General features: G+C 38.6%; 1 protein-coding gene across 1 annotated transcript in view; it reads left to right on the forward strand.

Moving 5' to 3' along the window:
* The window catches only part of SLC26A8 (solute carrier family 26 member 8), a 77,128-nt gene that overhangs the window by 21,233 nt on the left and 35,171 nt on the right, over nucleotides 1-20,724 (forward strand). Inside the window, exons 5-7 of the mRNA XM_037063316.1 lie at nucleotides 7,801-7,965; nucleotides 8,633-8,782; nucleotides 12,859-12,941. Of these exons, the coding sequence (XP_036919211.1) occupies nucleotides 7,801-7,965; nucleotides 8,633-8,782; nucleotides 12,859-12,941 (398 nt within the window). The remainder of the gene's footprint in view (nucleotides 1-7,800; nucleotides 7,966-8,632; nucleotides 8,783-12,858; nucleotides 12,942-20,724) is intronic.

Raw genomic sequence — 20,724 nt, forward strand, 5'->3', positions numbered from 1 at the left:
CCACAAGACCAGGATAGGCTAGCAAGATTGAAAACATTAATGAACTGACTGGTCTACTCCAAACACCAACACAAAATGGAATTATGATATCACCTCCATTCATGTCAGCAGAGGCCAAGTGGGGAGCCTAGACTTCCACCCTCACTTACCTGTAATGAGGTGCTCACCGGCTCCCAACTGGGACATTATCAGAGAAGGGTAAATAGAGTCAGAACTCTCATCCCCTGGACAGTCATGAGACACCCCTCCGACTCCATGCTGGGTGATGTAGGAAGGCAGAATGAACAGTCAGGTCTTTGACCCCCACACAGCAGTAATGAGGACAACCTCCCTCTGCTGTGATGTTCATGTGGGAAGAAGTAAAGGCATTCCTGTCCATCCGAGCCAGGGTAGTGTGAGTGGAGGCTTAGTGTACAGCCAGAACTCTCACTCCTGCCCAGCAACACTGGGGAGTCCCTAGTGCCCCAGGTGTCAGTGGAGGCTGACAGGAGAACCTGGACTTCTACCTGGCAATAACAAGGTGGTACCCTCTCCTTCCCCTGCCAGCACTTTGTCCAAATAAGCTAGCTGAAACAGAAGGCTCAAATACGATCCAGAGTCTCATAACACAGTACCCAAAATGTATGATTGAATTGAAAATCACTTGTCATGTTAAGAACAAGGAAAATCTCAATTTGAATGAAAAAAGACAATAAAAATACTGAGATGACAGAGACATTAGATTGTCTGGAAAGATTTTAAAGCAGCCATCCTAAAAATGGCTCAGCAAGCAACTATAAACATATTTTATAAAACTGAAAAAATACTCTATTCTCAGCAAATAAGTAGAAAATATAAAGAAAAACCAAAATGGATATTTTAGAACTGAAAAATACAATAAACAAAATTAAAAATTTAAAGACCGGGCTGAACAGCAGAATGGAGGAGACAGAGAAAAGAAGCAATGAACTTTAAGAAAGAACAATAGAAATTACCCAATCTGAACAAAATAGAGAGAAAATAGACTGAAAAAAATTAACAGAGTCTCAGGAACAGTGGTATCATAACAAAAGATCTAGCATTTGTGACAAAAGAGTCCAGAATGAGAGTCCAAAATATGAGGTTGAATTACTTAAAGAAATAATAGCTGGAAAAATGAAACTATTTTTATTAAAAAAAAAATAATAGCTGGAAACTCCCCAAATTTGGCAAAATATCTAATCCTATAGATCCAAGAAACTGAGAGAAATCCAAAAAGTAAATTCATAGAAATGTACAACAAGACAAATCATAGTCAAAGTTCTGAAAACTAAAAACAGTGGAACAAATCTTGAAAGCAGTGAGAGAAACTCTTTACCTATAGGGGGAAAACGTTTCAAATGATAGCAGATTTCTTATCAGAAACTATGGAGGCCAGAAGGAGGTGGAACAGCATTTTTTGTTCAGTGAAAGAAAAGAACTGCTAATCCAAAATCATATGCTCACTGAAAATATCATTTAAGCTGAAGGAAAACTAAGAGAATTTGTCATAAGCAGACCTACCCTAAGGGAATGGCTAGAGAAGTTCCCTGAAAAGAAATTAAATAATAAAAGAAGGATTCTTGAAACATCAGGAAGAATGAAAGAGTGAAAATGTGAATAAATACAATAGATTTTTCTTATCCTCTTGGGTTTTCTAAATTATGTTTGATGGTTGAAGAAAATTATAACACAATTCTTTTATAAACATAAAGAGAGGTAAGGTTTCTATACTTTGCTTGAACTGGTAAAATATTGACACCAATAAACTGTAGTAAGTTATATACAAATAATGTAATACTTAAGGCAAGCACTAAAGAAGCTATACAAAGAGATACACTAAAAAAGTATAGACAAAAATGGAATTCTAGAAATGTTCAAGTAGCCCACCAAAGTCAGGAAAAAGAAAAATGTAAACAGAACAAACAGGAAAAATAACAGACATAAGCCCCAATACAGCAACATTTACACTAAAGATAGAGGTTGACATATTTTAAAATATGCTGTCTATAAAAAACATCAAATACAATGATATAGGCAGGTTGTAAGTGAAAGAATAGAAGGATTGAATACAAATATGAATCAAAGGAAAGCAGAAGCAATTCTATTAATATCAGATAAAGTAGATCTCCAAGCTATGAAAATCACATGAGGTAGAGGAGGACATTATATAATGACCAAAGGATCACTCTCCCAAGAAGACACAGCAGGTCTACGTATATACACACCCAGGAAGAGAGCCACAAACTATGTGAAGCAAAACTAATAGAACTGAGGACTTCTGCCAAGATGGAGGCATAGGTGGAAACACTGTGTCTTCTCCCACAACCAAGTTTGAATACAACAAAGGTTTGGTAAACAAAGATGCAGCCAAAGAACAGAAAGTTGAACTATACAGAAGTCCGACAACAACGAACCGGACCACTAAGAGGGGTGGAGCCAGCAGCAGAGCGGGGACGGGCAAGAAAGATCCCCTAACCCCAGGCGCCCAGGTAGCCCTGTCTCGGGCGGACCCAGTGAGGGCACAGAGTGGAGGGTTGGCTGTGGTCACACATTCGTGTGCAGATAAACCAGCAGAGGAGTGAGCAGTGAGCAGTGAGACAGACAGCGCAGGCTCCAGCAGCAGGAAGCAGCAGAGGGGACCGCCATTGCTTTCCTTTGACCCAGCCCCCACATACAGCATCACAACCCAGTGACTGAGTGGCTCGGCCCTGGTGAATACCTGGGGGGTATTCAAACAGGCACGAAGAGTCCAAAATATGGCTCAAGAAGAACTCAAAGCCCCAGAGCCGATAACTCTAAGTGAAAAAGAAATAGCGAAACTCTCAGATGCACAGTTCAAAATACTGGTGATCAGGATGCTCACAGAACTGGTCGATTTTAGTCACAAATTAGAGGAACATATGAAGGCTAACCTAATTGAAATGAAGGGAAATGCACAGGAAACCAATAGTGATGGAAAGGAAACTGGGACTCAAACAAAGGGAGTGGACCAGAAGGAAGGAAGAAATGACCAAACAGAAAAATGTGAAGTAACAAGAATTCAAAAAAATGAGGAGAGGCTTAGGAACCGCCAGGACATCTTTAAACGTTCCAACATCCGAATTATAGGGGTACCAGAAGGGGAAAAGAAACAGCCACGAGTGGAAAACTTATTTGAACAAATAATAAAGGAGAACTTCCCCAATCTAGCAAAGGAAATAGACTTCCAGGAAATCCAGGAAGCTCAGAGAGTCCCAAAGAAGTTGGACCCAAGGAGGAACACACCAAGGCACATCATAATTACATTAGCCAAGATTAAAATGAAGGAGAGAATCCTAGAAGCAGCAAGAGATAAGGGGACAGTCACCTACAAAGGAGTTCCCATCAGACTGTCAGCTGATTTCCCAAAAGAAACCTTACAGGCAAGAAGGGGCTGGAAAGCAGTATTCCAAGTCATGAAATCCAAAGACCTATATCCAAGATTGCTCTATCCAGCAAAGCTTTCATTTAGAATGGAAGGGCAGGTAAAGTGCTTCTCAGACAAGGTCAAGTTCAAGGAGTTCATCATCACCAAACCCTTATTCTGTGAAATGTTAAAGGGACTTATCTATGAAAAAGAAGATAAAAACTATGAACAGTGAAAGGATGGCAAACTCACAGTTATTAACAACCAGACCTAAAACAAAAGCAAACTAAGAGGACAGCTAGATCAGGAGCAGAACCATAGAAATGAAGAACACATGGAGGGTTAGCAACAGGGGAGTGGGAGGAGGAGAAGGGGGGAGAAGATACAGAAAATAAGTAGCATAGATGGTAGGTAGAAAATAGATAGGGGGCAGGGCAAGAATAGTATGGGAAATATAGAATCTAAAGAACTTGAGGCACGTGGTCATAAACTAAAATGGGGGAATGGTGGGGGAAGGGGTGTACAGGGTGGAGGGGAATGAAGGGGGGAATAGAAAAACTGTAATGGTATAATCAATAAGATATATTTTTTAAAAATCCAAAAAAACTAATAGAACTGAAAAGAGAAACAGACAAATTCACAGTTACAGTTGGAGACTTCAATACTCTGCTCAATAATTGCTGAAACAACTAGACAGAAAAGCAGCAAGGAAATAATAAAACTCAACAACACTATTGACTAACAGGATTTAAGAGATATTTACAGAACAGTCCATCTAATAAACAGTAGAACACACATTCTTTTTAATGACTCGTGAAACATATACCAAGATAAATCATATCCTGAACCTACAACTAACCTCAATAAATTTAAATGAATTAATATCACAGTGTGTTCTCTGACCACAGTGGAATCAAACTAGAACTCAGTAACAGGAAGTTAACAGGAAAATCTCCAAATATTTTGATATTAAACAACATACTTCTAAATAACCTATAGGTTAAAAAGTAAGTCTCAAGGAAAAATTTTAGAAAATACATTAGGCTAAATGAAAACTAAAAATGCCAAAATTTGCAGAACACAGCTGAAGTAGTACTAAAAGGGAAAAAGGGAAAAAGGGAAATTGAGAGCACTAAAATGCATACAGTTGAAGAAAAAATGGGCTCAAATTAATAGTCTAAGCTCCCACCTCAAGAACCTAGAAAAACTAGAGCAAATTAGATCCAAAATAAGCAGAAGTAAGGAAATAGTGAAGAACAGAAATAAATCAGATTGAAAATAGGAAAGCTTACATACTCCTGATTCCTATGTAACATTTTCTAGGAACAGAAAACAGATTGTTGCCAGGGATTAAGGATGAGGATGGAGGTAGGAGAATGAGGTCGAGAGTAGGGATGGGAGATGAGAGGCAGGCGGGGTGTGGCTATAGGGGATCAATAGGAGGGATCCTCGCAGTGATGGAATCACTGAGCATCCTAATTGTGGCATTGGACTCCAGTTTTTCACGATGTTACTATTAGGGAAAATCAGGTAAAGAGTGCACCAGGTTTCTCTGTTTTGTGTTTGACAACTGCCTATCAACCCACAATTGTAAAAAACAAAAAGTATAAATTTAAAGATCTCTAAACTAGATGACAATGCCTAACATTTATTGCTATGTGCTAGTCATTGTTGAAAGCACTTTATATGTATTATGTCTTTTGATCCTCACAATTCTCCTTTTTTGAGGGAGGATATTACTATGGTCCTTATTTTAAGGAAACAAATGTACCATGAGGTTAAGTGAATTGCCCAAGGTAATTTAGCTAGCTAGTAAGATCCCAAACTGGAATTCAGGCTCAGGGTGATCTAATTCCACAATCTGTGCTCTAGATAAAGTACAAACTAATATTAATAGAAGTGAAGAGTTTAGTGTCATAAGAATATAAAATAAATGAATAATCTTTAGTTGTATTGGAGTTGTGTTGAGCCTTTACCATTTGTTGAGCCTTTCTTTCATCCATTGAACATTTAGTGCTTGCTTTCTATAAGAATGGCAGATAGGTTTCATGTCACAAGACAAGTCTGAGTGATTGACAATGGCTTCCTATAAAACTATGTTAATACAGATTCTGATATCACATAACAGCTGAGCAAGAAAGAGTTCTATGGTTATAGATAAGAGAAGGGACCCCCAAAACCAGGATTATTTTCTGGAGGACAAGCTCCTTGCAGTATACAGGCTTCCCCTACTAAATGAATGTTCTAGGAACCCATGTGTATCAGTATACCAGCTGGTGTTATTGTGAGAGGCTGTGTGAGGCTTCAGTGAATTGTTTTTGAAGACTCAAGGCATTTGCCCACTTCACAGTGGGTGATTTATGAGCACACCTGCACACATCACACTGAGTGTTCAGCAGTTTTTGACTAAAAATGACATGATCCCCTGCCCCACCCTCCCTATTCACCTGATATAACCCCAAGCAACTTTTTTTTTGTTTCCCTGTATGAAAAAGTCTTCAAAGCGAAATGTTTTGCTGATGTGGAAGAGGTAAAACAAAAAATGGCAGCACTAAAAGATATCAAAATCAACAAGTTCAAAAAACTGTTCTGAGCAGTGGAAAAAATGTCTCAATAGGTGTATTGCATCAGATGGATAGTATTTTAACGGTGACTGAAGTTAAACATGTAAGAATAAATACACAATTTTTATAAATAAATTCTGTTTTGAGGGGGTGCCTCCCTGTACTTCCCACTTAGAAGGTGGTAGGAAAGTATGGCATGAAGAATGAGTGATAGGCATTTGTATTTGGTACTATTTCAGATTTGAGCTAAGTGTTTTACACATGTTGTATAATGTAATCCACTCGAAACATCACATGTCATTATTCACAATTTATAGATTAGGGAACTGAGGCCCAGAGAATTTAGTTAACGTGTCCAAACTCACATAGCCGGGGAGCGGCAGAGTTAGTTAGGGTTGAAGGCCAAGTTCTCCATCCTGAGAACCCTGCTCTTTTCATCGCAGTTCCTAAAGAAGGGGTGTTTTATTACGCTCTTGAAAGAGGTGATGGACATGGATTGCCAGAGATGCCAATAAAAGAGGGGTTCATGCCCTCACTAGTGTGGCTCACTTGGTTGGGTGTCATCCTGCCAAGTGAAAGGTCCTTGGATCATTTCCAGTCAGGGCACATGCCTGCATTGCGGGGTTCGACCCCAGCGCGGGTGCTTAGGAGAAGCAACTGACTGATGTTTCTATTCCTCTCTTTCTCTTTCCCTCACCCTACTCCTAAAAAAAATAAAATCTTTTTTAAAAGAGGGGTTCATCCATAAGCACAGAAGTAGACTTCAGCCAATCACAAAAGACAGGAATTGGATTGGCCTGATTGGAGTAGAGGGGAATATTGAGTTGTAGTGACCAGAGGTTAAGGTTGAGACACGGCACCCAGTTGATGGGAAGCTTTGGAACAAAAAGCTTTTAGAGCTAGAAGATTTATTCCTCCAAGTTTTTTTTCTGAGAGCGTCTAGTCCAGTGGAAGATAAAGTGGTGACAATGGCAAGCTTCAAGATTTTGGGGTGTTTTCCCCATCTTCATGTGCTGTGCCAGTTTCTGAATCTACCCTCTTAAGGGGGTTGGGGTCCACCTGTCATCCATCAATTTTCCAATTGTGTTTTTATCATAAAAGATGGACATGTATATTGTAAAAATCTCAAATAATAAAATATGAATTATAAAGTATTACCACTAACTTTTAATCCCATTCCCCAAAGATAACTTCTATTAATAGTTTGATGTTTGTACTTAAGATCCTTTGTATATTTAGAAATATACAAAATTTATTTTATTATATATAACATTTAAAATATATATTTATGTTTTATATGCATATGTGCATGTAGAATACTATCCTATACACATATATAACATATATATAATCCCGAAGACATAAATTCCATTTAATTACTCTTAGTAGAGGTAAGAGTTAAAGGCCCAGAAGTTTGAATGATAACTCAAATTGTTTAAATTGTCTTTTCCATTTTGAAAAGCTTCATTCCTCACAGGAATGTTAATATCTCCTGGAAAGGGTTCTCAGAGCTTCTAATGAAAAAGCTCTCTAGGAAGGCAAAGCATGTTCTAATTACTCTGTTACTGTTAACCTTAAATCAACAAGGTCAGTGGATTCTAGAGAAAAAAATGAAGCTTAGGTGCTTGCGAGGGAAGAAAGAAGTGTGGTCTGGTGCCCACAGGGGCCTCCGAATGAACACCAAGGGCCTGCGGTGTCTCATTAATCACAGCTGATTAGGGAAGGAGAAATGGAAGAGCCATGAAAGGGGCCTGGCCCACCTTTCCTGTTGGAAAGAGAAGTTACCGGGTGCCATTGCTGGCTTGATGACATTCTGTCTCTGTTTTTCTTTTTCATCTGAACCCCCTGCAGCTGTCAATGGGCATGTTAGGTTTTGGCTTTGTGACCACATACCTTCCGGAGGCTGCCATCAGTGCTTACCTGGCTGCCACGGCAATACACATCATACAGTCCCAGCTGACCTGCATCTTCGGGGTTATGATTCAATTCCACAATGGTCCTACCTCCTTCTTCTATGTGAGTAGCTTCTACTCTCACCCAAATTACAAATGCCCCTCCTCTTGCCCCCTGAAAAAAGTGGATCCGAGTGGAGAGTCTCCTGCATAGGCAGCTGGGTCAGCAGGGTCTGGAAACAATTTTCTCTTCCTTCGATGTATAACCTTGATTCGTTGGAGACACCAGCTGAGGCCTGATCTCAGTTGCATTAACCATGTTGCCCAGCGTTTTAAACTACAGTGATTTACATGAAATTGCGATCTTTAGCATACTATACCTATTATAATCCTTCCCATTACATGCCTCATAACAGACATGTATCCTAAGATAGCTAAAGAACATAAATTACTATGTAATCCCTGAATGCAAGAATGGCATAGGAGCCAAGCTCAAGTACATATTTGGTCTGGGAAAATTAATACGGATTAGGCTGACAAAAGGAAGTCCTGGGTCCTTTGTGTTACACTGAAATATATAAAGTGTATTCTTTCCTTTTTGGACATTACAATCTATTAATATCACTTTTTCAACTGAAAAAAAAAATACATATCTGCTCACTCGGTCAAGACTCTTGAGCCCAGCAGCACTGCCTAGGGACTTCTTATTGAACTAATCTAGAAAGTGTCATTTCCTAGATTTAAGCAATTATATATTCTTTCTAAGACCTTGTAATTTTGTTTTCTTTCAGAACATAGTTAACTACTGTATGTCTCTCCCAAAAGCTAATTCCACCAGCATCCTACTCTTTCTAACTGCTGTCGTCACTCTGAGAATCAACAAATGCATCAGAATCTCCTTCAATCAGTACCCCATTGAGTTCCCCATGGAAGCTTTTCTGGTAGGTGTTTTCATGCTCCTAATTCATGATTCAGATAATTTAAAATACCTGGCTTTTAAAAAATTAAATACAAAGCAACCCAGGAAGGGAAAGACTATAAAAATAATAATTAAAAACATACGTTGAATTGTGACAAAGCAGAATACATTTAGTTTTAAATGCTATCTTATATTTGAAAAACATACTTATTTTCAAAGGACTTTCATCTATTGCCTCTTTTTAATACTATTTAAATATTAAGATTTCTCCTCCTCTTGAGAGCAATACAGGCTCATTTTAACAATTTTGCAAAACATAAAGAAGGAAAAAAAGAAATCCCTATAACTGCACCACCCAAAGTCCACTACAGTTGATACTTCTAGATTTTCAGTTATTTACCTTTTCACCTTCCAAACAAATATGTGGTAGCCTATGCTGAGAGTTGGTGAACTTCCATCCTCTTCTCTGTAAAACTTTTGTTTCTGTGTTAGCCTAGCTGCAGCCATGCAGTCCCTCGGCCTCCTCGCATTCCCGCCACACCACGGTACAGACACCGAGGGAGATGAGGCGTGAAAGGCATCACCTAACCCACGATAGCATTTATCACCAAGACAGCATTTATCTTTTGCAGTTATAATTAAAAATTTCAAATGATACAGACATTTTCATAAATTAAGCTTAAGATTTTTTAAGTCAGTATTTCTCATATTAGGATAGGTGAATCTTTGGGTGTCTTCAAGAATTATTTTCCCTTTGAGAAGTGTTCTCTTGCAGAGATACTTAAAGTTTGGGAAACATCCTCATGGCCCCCCCCCACATTTCCCAGCCACCCTTGCAGTTAGGCCAGACCATGTGACTTTGGAGCCAAAGTGTGGGAGACGAGGTGTGAATCCCCATGTACATCCCACCCCTGCTGTGATAATCATAGGGGCTGTTTGCTGAGATGATAGCATTTGCAGGTAGAATCAGCTTGAATCCCTGAGGCACCCTTGGCAAAGAAGCCGCCCTGGAGAGACACAGACCCACAACGAACTTTGTGCAGGCAAATAACAACTTTTATATGTTAAGACCACATAGTTTCTATGTTGCCACAGCATACCTATCCTACACACATCTAATCCAGGTCTCTACAGTTCATGACTGAAAGAGCATGGGAACTGCTTCGGAAATTGAGACTAAGCTTTGTCCCATCACTGTTTGCCTCTCTAGAGGTGCATAGTCTTTCTTCCTTGGAGTAGTTGAAAAGCTATTCATTCACAAAGGACAAAGGCTGAAGGTCCTCTTTTACAAAAAGTTTCTAAAGCACTGTGCACAAATAGTGGTGCCCGGGCACCCAGGAGGCGATGTGCAAATGGAGTTTGGGGACAGGAGTCAGAAGCAACGTCTCCTTTCCCCAGAACCCCACCCAGTTCTGGTACCTCAGGAAGCCAAGGCTTCGGAGCTACCAGCAGATGGCATCACAGACATCAGCTGTCTCATTTCATTCAGCTTTGTCAAGGTATAACTGACATATAAAACTGTAAAATATTTAAATTGTGCATCATGTTGACATACATGTACGTTGTGAGAGGATTCCCCCATCTGGTTAATTAACACATCCATCACTTCACATATTCATCTTTTTTGGGGGGTGGGGGTGAGAACATTTTAAGCTGTATTCTTTTATCAAATTTCAAATACACAGTACAGAGTTATCAGCTATAGTCCTCATGTTACACATTAGTTCCTCAGACCACATTCATCTCACAGTTGAAAGTCTGCACCTATTTATCAACTTTTTTCTATTTCCTCCACCACAACCACTTCTCTACTCTGTTTCTCTGTGTGTGACTGGCTTTGTTTTCAGGTTCCACATATAAGTGACACCAGGCAGTATTTGTTTCTCCCTGTCTGGCTTATTTCACTTATGATGCCCTCAAGACCTACCCATGTCGTCACAAACCAGCGCTCTCTCAAGACACATCAGCAACAGGAATGGTAGTGCTAGTCCTTCAAGCAAACTCGAAAGCAATGAACTAGGAAAGAAGGGAAGTAAGAGCACAGAGGTGCTGTGGGCTCACTGTGGCTGACAGACAGGCTGTGCCAAGACGTCCATTTGGGGGATGCTGTAAATAATTAGGGTGCGCCATGAAGTGAGGCGAGGGAGGAATCTGAGGCCCAGCGGCACAAGTCCTTGAAGACCTAGAATCATTGCAACTTAGATATTAAACTTTTTTGTGACTTAATTTATACTCAGAGGTTACCGAAGTTTACAATATGCTACTTTTACACTCACCAAGTGATTGGGAACACTTTCTGCTCCAAAGCGGGGATTAGAGATGCAGTTTAGAACTGGAAAAAAGACATCATATTTCCTCTGCTGGTGAGGAAAATGGGAGAAGGAAGATGCTAGTGGCTACGGCCTGCAGCATAAAGAGTTTCTCTCAGCGCCCATCAAGAAACTGCTGTTTAGATGTGCAGCCCCAGCCTTCACACCCCCTCCAATCCGGCCTGTCCTTAAGGCGGTAGTCTCAGATCTGAGGGACACTTTCAGGGCTGTATCTGAGATCCAGGTAGAATCTACTGACAAATAATTCGAGTCCCATAGCTATAAGAAATTTTATATATAATTGCACATATATACACTATATGTTTATCATTTATTTGCATGTCTGTAGTTAAACTGTGCAGCAAATATTAAGAAAAAAGTGTCAGTAGTAGTTGCCTTTGGGTGATTTAGTTTTGCTTGTTAATTTTTCATATTTTTTCTATTTTCCTTTATGAACAAGTATTATCTTTACACTGAAAATAAAAGGGTTCCTTGACTATTTGCCACACTTCTTGCCCCTTAACTACACAAAGAACAAAACTTGTCTTCTCTGACTCAAGGTATGATCCAGGTTCTTCCCTCCATTCTGAGCTTCTGCCCCCGAGGGGTCTTCACCTGGTCACAGCACCGCAGCTAGACTGGCTGCCGCCCTGCTCAGGGTCTGGTTGAACTCTCAGAGCAGATGCTGGGAAAGATTTATATGTTAGGAAAATGGGGTAAAGCAACAGTATAGTTATTATTTTAAAACCTAGGCATTGAGGGCCCTGGCCAGGTAGCTCTGATGGTTAGAGCATTGTCCCAACACACTAAGGTTGTGGGTTCTATCCCTGGTCAGGGCAGATGTAGGAGTCAACCAATGAATACATAAATAAGTAGAACAACAAATCTCTCTCTCTAAAATCAATAATAAAAAAATTAAATCCTAGGCATTGAGCTCTATTGTCCATGGTATAATTTTCCTTGATGTGAGGTCTTTACGAGGTTCAACAGCAGCTGGATTATCTATTTTCCTTCTGGTTGAAATGAAAGGGAGACTTGCCACTTTAGAAATTAATGAATGGGGAGGAAAAAAGGCAAGTGATTGCTTTGCTGAAGACCTTTCTCCTTGTGCTATAAAATGCTGTTCCATATTATTAAAGGTTAGTCAGTAACACAGTTCTCAGCATACCTCAACAATCCCCCAAAGACTTATTTATATGAGCACAGCGCACCTACATCTTATTGAAAACTGAGGCCTTGATACAGCTCTTACCTGGAAACATGGTTATATTTGCTCTATCAGAGGTGTCCAACCTGCAGCCCATGGGCCCCATGCAGCCCAGGATGGCTGTGAATTCAGCCCAACACAAAATCGTAAATTTACTTAACACATTATGAGATATTTTTGTGATTACATGTCGCAATGTATTTAATGTGTGGCTCAAGACAACGCTTCTTCCTCCCGTGTGGCCCAGAGTTGCCAAAAGGTTGGACACCCCTGCCAGATGTTCATAGTTGGTAAGGAAAGAGAAGCCCGGGGCATTCATGTGTCCCCACTGTATGGCTGAAGCTGCTTTTCATTCAGGCTACAGTGCTCAAAGAGCTTCGGGAACTCAAAGAGTCAGGGAGGACTTCTGCCTTCCCTGCTGCACGAGACGGGCCCTGCCTCTCTCTCCAGCCTTCATGCACAGGGACTGACACACATGTCATCCCCTGTCCTGCCAGAAGCTAAGGGCACCTCCAGTCCTGGACGCAATACATAGAGTAATACTTACATGATTGTATGCCTTTTTTTTTTTAACCCCTACAGGTTCTTGGCTTCAGCGCATTTGCAAACAAGATAAATATGGCCACAGAAACCAGCAAGATGCTCATTGATATGATTCCTTATAGGTTGGTAATTTCATTTTTTGAGACAACTTTTCTCTTTCTCTTACCTTCTTTTAGCCTCTGACCACATAGCTTGATTGATATTCTCCACTAGGGGTCTCTAAGCCACAGCCCCACTGGGGTCATGAGTTTACATTCATTTTAGAACATAGAGGTTCATGAAAGGGGCTAGGACAACCCCCTTGTTTCCTTTCTGGTCAGCCTCCGACTCTCTTCCCATAGTTGAACTGGTCCCCTTTCCCAGGTAAATCATTGGAGGCATGGCGTACCGGAGAGACTCGCACATTTTCTCCCTAAGACATTATGGGCCTTCTCAACCTCCATGCCTATCTGGTTAACTCCCAAGGATGGGACAAGAGATGCCTCTGTTTTCCTAGCCTCTCTCCTGGGGCTTGGTGCTCATGAGATGAGCATTCCTCTGTCTTCAGCCACTTAGACTGAATCGGTGTTCTTGAGTAACATTGTGCTATTATTCTGAGTAGAAAGATATCCTCCACTAGTGCGGCATATAGAGTTCTTAGGGACTCGCAATTAATTTACATTATAATTCCTGCCAGTGACTAGGGGGCATCACTCTCACTTCTGTTGGGAAGTTATAATTTCTTTAACCGTGATGAGATGGTCACCGTAGCTAAGAAAGGCAATATACTGCAGTTGGTTGACTCACAGGCAGGCTTTTGAAGAGCATTGTTCATTTCCTCATGCAGTTCAATAGGGAGCATGGTAAAGAGTTAGAGATGCTCACTGGCCCCCAGGGTCACAAAAGAGGCCACTTTGACAAACCAGACTGAGTATCCTACAGTTCTCAATGACACCTGATGATGGCTAAATCAATCTGAAATTCTGTTCAGTTGTGGGGGGAAGTGGGCAGACCCCAGGGAATGTGACAGTAAATAAGGTTTGGTCTCTTTACTCAGAAAAAAATAACATGAACAATGGGATTGATATAGGATATAATTATTTTATGTCACTTACTCCTCACATGAATTATGAGGCAGATATTATCTTCTTTTTACGGCTGAGGAAACAAAGACTTACCAACTTTAAATTACTCATCCAAGATCACGCAGCTGGGTCAGTGGTGGGGCTACCTTAAGAGCTCATTTCTATTTAATTCCAAAATCTGACTATAACCACTCTATCACTCTATTATATTCAATATACTTCTGTTATTAGTGACAGAAACTACACAGTCAGCTTTTGTTTATATTTTATTATAAAATTCAAGGTTATAGTAGACAAGTGAGCATTCCAAAAATCTAATTTTAGGTGTTGCTTTGAACCTCCTTTATTATTATTTACTTATCCAAGTTTGCTAGGGACTAGAAAAAAGAAAGCAATTTCAGTTAGTTCTTTCAGTATCCATGTCCCCTTTGAACCTAAACTGTTATCAAAAAAATTGGATGTTACAGAGAACAGCAGAAAGGAAAAACAGTAGTTGGTGTTGTTATCGTACTAAATATTTAAGGTTTACTAACATAAATTAGGCAATAAATTCCATTTACCATATACCTCTTTAGGACAGCCACATTCTTACCTAACTTCTTAACAGAACAGAAAGGGGCCCTGGCTGGTGTGGCTCAGCTGGTTGGAGCATTGTCCCTTCACGGAAAGGTTACAGGTTTAATTCCCAAGCAGGGCACATACCTAGGTTGGGGGTTCAATCTCAGTCCGAGCAGGTATAGGAGGCAACCAATCAACGGTTCTCTCTTGCTTTGACGTTTCTCTTCCTTCTTCTCTCTCTAAAAGTAATGAAAAAATGTCCTCAAGTGAGAGTAAAAAAATTTGTTTAAGGACAAAAGGGGGAAATTTAATAAAAAGTTAAATATCTGTGTTTGAACATTTAGTTATATTCCTATATAGCTCCTTAACCTAGGAAACACCAAGGTGCTTTTAAGTTATACGTATGTTATAAATAGGAAATTATAATAGATACAGTTGAATAATGAAGGAAAAGATACTAAAAAATAAGAATTTAGATTTTTTTCACAAAAAAATGGTCAGAAATGGGAAGACAGGAAGAAGTAGCTCTTTCAGGTACTAAAAGTACTGCCACTTGAAGAAAAATGAAATTTAAGCTGCATAATATAATAAAAATTGTATTAGATAAGGGATTAAAATACATAACAAAATTTCTTTTAAAATAATTTTCCCAACTATATTTAATATATTGTTTATTCTACTGAATTTGGATTTTACACAAAACTTCAGAAATAAATCAATTATTGAGTCAAATATCTATGTCTTGATAAAATGATAAGACTAGTCAGAAGAATAAACATTTAAAATAGCAAACCTTTTCTACAACACTAAGAACTTTTATTTTTTACATAGAACTTTTTTAAAATCTAGAAATATGGAAACCACAGCATGTTTGTGCTTCCAAATTCATTTTAAAGATTTTTTATTATTTATTTTAGGAGGAGAAGGGAGGGAGAAAAACATCAGTGAGTTGCCTCTCACAGGCCCCCAACTGGGGACCTGGCCCTCAAACTACTAGTCATGTGCCCTGACTGGGAGGTGACCTTTCAGTTCACAGGCCAGTGCTCAAACCACGGAGCCACACCAACTGAACCCAAGTTCTTTTTAAGGGATTATTCTACTCCAGGTCTATGGAAAAACTGTCCTCCGAATCAGGAATGTTTCTCTTCCTTTATTTAGTCTGTTAATATTATGATTGATTTTTTAATGTTAACCAACATTGCATCCTGGGATAAACCTCACTTGGTCATGATATAGTCTAATTTTAAATATGGATTTGCTAAAATGATGTTTAAAATGTTTGCATGTATGTTCATGAGGGATATTGACTTAAGATTTTCTTTTCTTGCAATATCTGTGCCTGGTTTCAGTATCAGAGCAATATTGACATCATTAAAGTATTTGGAATGTATTCCTGGTCTTGAATTTCTAGAGAAGTTTCTATAAAATTGGCATCACTTCTTAAATATTTGGTAGAGTGCATTTAGTGAAGGTATTTAGACCTGGCATTTTCAGAGTGTAAAGGTTCTTAACTACAAATTCAATTTCTAAATAGGCTATTTACTAAATAAAACTTTTATCAAATTGTATAATCATTGCTTGTGATTCAGGTTGATCTATTTCTTTTTGAGACTGCTTTATTAGTTTTAGTGATTCAAAGAATATTTTCATTTAATCTAAGTTGTCAAATGTGCTTATAGCAATATAAAATGTTATTTATAATATTCTCTTAATAATAGCTTTAGTGATAGTTCACACAGCATGAAATTCACCATTTTAAAGTATACAATTCAGTGGATTTTAGTACATTCTCAAAATTGTGCCACCATCACCACTAATTTTAAAATATTTTCTTTGCACCAAAAAGCCTGTACCCATCAGCACTCTGACTCACCGCTCTCCACAGCCCTTGGCTACCACTAACCAATTTCTATGTCTATGGTTTCGTCTATTCTGGATATTATGTATCAGTGGAATCATACAATATGTGGTCTTTTGACTCTGTTTTCTTTCACTTAGCATGATTTTTTCAAGATCTATCCATATCATACCATGGATCATTCCTATTCATGGCTGAATAATATTTCATTTATATAGATATGCCATATTTGTAAACCTGTTCAACAGCTGATTGGCACTTCAGTTATTTTCAACTACTGGTTATTATGAATAGTGCTACCATGATCATCTATGCGCAAGTTTTTCTTTTAGCTCCTGTTTTCATTTCTGTTGAGTATATAACAAGGAGTGGATTTGCTGCATCACATACACCATTTTACATTCCCACCAGGGTTCCGACTTCTCCACATCCTTGTCAACACTAGTTCTTTTCCATTGTTGTTGTTACTATACTTATTACCACCCTTCTAGCAAATATGAAGTGGTATAGCACTCTGGCTTTCGTTTGCATTTCCCTAGTGACTAATGATGTTGAACATCTTTTCATGGGATTATTGGTCACTTGTATATCTTTTTTATCTTTTTTGGAGAAATGTCTGTTCAACTCCTTTGGCAATTTTAAGTGTGTTATTTGTCTTTTTGTTGTTGAATTGTAGCAATTCTTTATATATGAACACTACACCCTTATCGTATGTATGATTTGCCAGTATTTTGCCCATTCTGTGGGTTGTCTTTTTCGTTTCTTGATAGACTTTTGCAAGCACAAAGTTTTTAATTTTGATGAAGTCCACCTTATTTTTTCTCTTGTCACTTGCGTTTTTGGCATTATATTTAAGAACCCATTGGCTAATCCAAGGTCATGAAAATTTACTCTCATGTTTTCTTCTAAGAGTTTTATAGTTTTATGTCTTACATTTAAGTCTTTGATCCATTTTAAGTTTATTGTTGTATATACAGGGTGGCCAAAAGTAGGCTTACAGTTGTAATACAAATAAATAACACAATAATTGATAAATAGTAATACAGGAATAAACTGTTTTGAAAACCCACAACTATAAACCTACTTTTGCCCACCCTACCCTGTATTTATTCTTTTACATTTAAATGTCCAGTTGTCCCAGCACCATTTGGTGAAGAGACTTTCCTGACTGAATGGTGATGGCACTCTTGTTGAAAGTCAATTCACCCTTAATGTTTGGGTTTATTTTTGAATCTCAATTTTTTTCAGTCGACTTATGTACCTATCCCTATGCCACTCAATTATGGCAGCTTTGAAGTGAGTTTTATAATGGAAAAGTGTGAGTCCTCCAACTTCATTTTTGCCCTTCAGAATTGTTTTAGGCTATTCAGGGTCCTTCACAATTCCACATAAATTTTAGAATCAGCTTTTCTATTTCTGAAAAAGTAGTCAATGGGATTTTGATAGGGATTGCATTGAATTCATATGTTGCTTTGATGCTCTCACTTGCCAAATACATAAAATGTGCTTAAATCCATGAACACATAAAATTCTAAAGGAATAAACTCATTTTTACACCCTTGAAAAATGCTATGGAACCATGTCATTTGAAAATTGTTAAATAAAGGAAACAAATCAAGTATTTATCATGGTTTCCTGTGAGAACCGCTCTTTGAAGTATCCAAATAATTGATAACAAGACATTTTACTTTATAAAAGAATTATATTCAATAAAGGGAGAAGAAATTATAGAATTAGAATATCACCATTAAGGAACACTAGCATATCATCTGCTAACATCACAAAAAGAGATAATCAATAACCGAATATCAGAAAAAGAAAGTAAGAAAACAATCCCATTTATAATTGCATCAAAAAGAATACCTAAGAATAAATTTAACCAAGGAAGTGAAAGACCTGTGCACTAACAACTATAACATATTGATGAAAAAATTGAAGATACAATAAGTGAAAAGATATTCCATGTTTATAGATTGGAAAAATATTCATATACCCAAAGCAATCTACACATTCAGTGCAATACCCCACCAAAATTCCAATGTCATATTTCACAGAAATAGAAGAGACAATCCTAAAATTTGTATGGAATCTCAAAAGACCTCAAATAGGCAAAAAAATCTTCAGAAAGAAGAACAATGCTGGAGGCATCACACATTCTGATTTCCAACTATATTACAAAGCTATAGTAATCAAAACAGTATGGTATCAGAATAAACCCAGGACTTCCAGTCAAGTTGGAGGTGTAGGTAGACATGCTTTGCCTCCTCACACAACCATACAAAAAATTACAACCAGATCTCAAAACAAATAACACCCAGAACCATAAGAAAATTGAGCTGTATGGAAGTGCAACAACCATGGATTTAAAGAAGCCACACTCATCTAAGCAGGTGGGGGATGGAGTAATGGAGAAGAGCAGAGAGGTGGTATGGTGTGGAGAGGTACCAGAGGTGATGGCGGAACAGAGGGTCCCACATTTACATGTGGTAAATAAAACGTGGGAAGGATATCTTGGGAGCAAGCAATCTCATCCATAGGCCAGAATGCACAGCCCAGGGTTCCAGCACCAGGAATATAATTCCTTATTACTTCTGGCTGTAAAACCAGTGGGGGTTGAGCTGGCAAAAGAAACTGCTGGATTTCCACAGCTTAAAGTGCCTGCATGAACTTAGAACATATGCAAACCCACCCACTCTGGGTTTCAGGACCAGGGAAGCACATAGAAGGGCACCAGTCACATAGGAAAGAAGATGAACTGACTGGAAATGGGGCAAGTGCCAGGCAAACCTCCAGAAGCCAGGTAATGGCATTGTCGCCTCTCTGAACCCTCTCCCCACACAGAGCCACAGCAGTGAAGCCTGTTGCCCAACCCTGGCAATTTCCTAAGTCTCTGCCCCACACAGTTTACAGGTGCCTTTTCTAAACAGGCCACACTACAATGACAGGGAGTAAAAGAAGCTTTGCCTAATACATAGAAACAAACACAGAGGCTGCTGAATTGAGGGGACAAGGAAATATGATCCAAATGAAAGAAGAGAACAAAACTCCAAAAAAGAATGAAATGAAATGGAGATAACCAACCTATCAGATGCAAAGTTCAAAACACTGGTGTTGAGGATGCTCAGAGAACTCACTGAGTAGGGGAAAAAATGTAAGGAAATAAATGAAGCTTACACTAAGTGAAATATAGAAAAATCCACAGTGAATCAATAGTAAAGGGAAGAAAGTCAAGATTCAAAGCAACAATTTGGAACATAAGGAGGAAATAAACATTCAACCAGAAGAGAAAGAAGAAACAAGAATTCAGAAAAACAAGGACAGTATATGAAGGTTCTGGGACTTCTCCAAACATGACATCTTCTGAATCATAGTGATGCTGGAAGAAGAGGAAGAGCAAGAAATTGAGAACTTATTTGAAAAAATAATGAAAGAAAACTTCCCTATTTTGGTGAAGGAAATAGACATGCAAGTCCAGGAAGCACAAAGTCCCAAACAAGTTGGACCCAAAGAGGACCACACCAAGACACATCATAATTAAAATGTCAAGGTTAAAGATAAACAGAGAGTCTTAAGAGCAGCAAGAGAAAAGCAGAGTTATCTACAAAGAAGTTCCCATAAGACTGTTAGCTGATATCTCAAAAGAAACTTTGCAGGCAAGAAGGGACTGGCAAGAAGTATTCAAAGTGATGAAAGCCAAGGCCCTACATCCAAGGTCACTCTATCCAGCAAAGCTATCATTTAGAATGGAAGGGCAGATAAAGTGCATCCCAGAAAAGGTGAAACTAAAGGAAATTATCATCACCAAGCTATTATTACATGAAATGTTCAAATGATTTATTTAAGAAAAAGGAGAAGATCAAAACTATAAACATTAAAAATGCAACAAATGCATAACTATCAACAACTGAATCTTTAAAAAAAAGATTAAGCAAACAACCAGAACAGGAACAGAATCATAAGTATGGAGATCATTTGGAGGGTTATTAGCTGGGAGGGGGAGGGTGAGAATGGGGGAAATGGTACAGGGATTAGGAAGCACAATGGGTAGGTAAAAATAGGGGGAGGTTAAGAATAGCATAGGAAATGGAGAAGTCAAAGAACTTACACGCAGGACCCATGGACATGAACTAAGGCAGGGAGAGGGATTGCTAGAGCAAAGGAGGGTACCAGGCAGAAGGGGACAAATGTGGAGAAATTGGCACAATAGTAATAGCATAATCAATAAAATATACTTAAAAAGAATAAACACACACACATAGGTCAAAGCAATAGAATAAAGAGCCCAGAAATACACCCATGCATATATGATCAATTCATTTATAACAGAGTTCCAAGAATATACAAAGGGGAAGACAGTCTCTTGAATACATGATGTTGGGAACAGTAGACAGCCACATACAAAAGAATGAAACTGGGCCAAAAAAA

The sequence above is a fragment of the Sturnira hondurensis genome, unplaced genomic scaffold (genome assembly GCF_014824575.4).
Source record: "Sturnira hondurensis isolate 20B ecotype Veracruz unplaced genomic scaffold, ASM1482457v3 Scaffold0014430, whole genome shotgun sequence".
NCBI lineage: Eukaryota > Metazoa > Chordata > Mammalia > Chiroptera > Phyllostomidae > Sturnira > Sturnira hondurensis.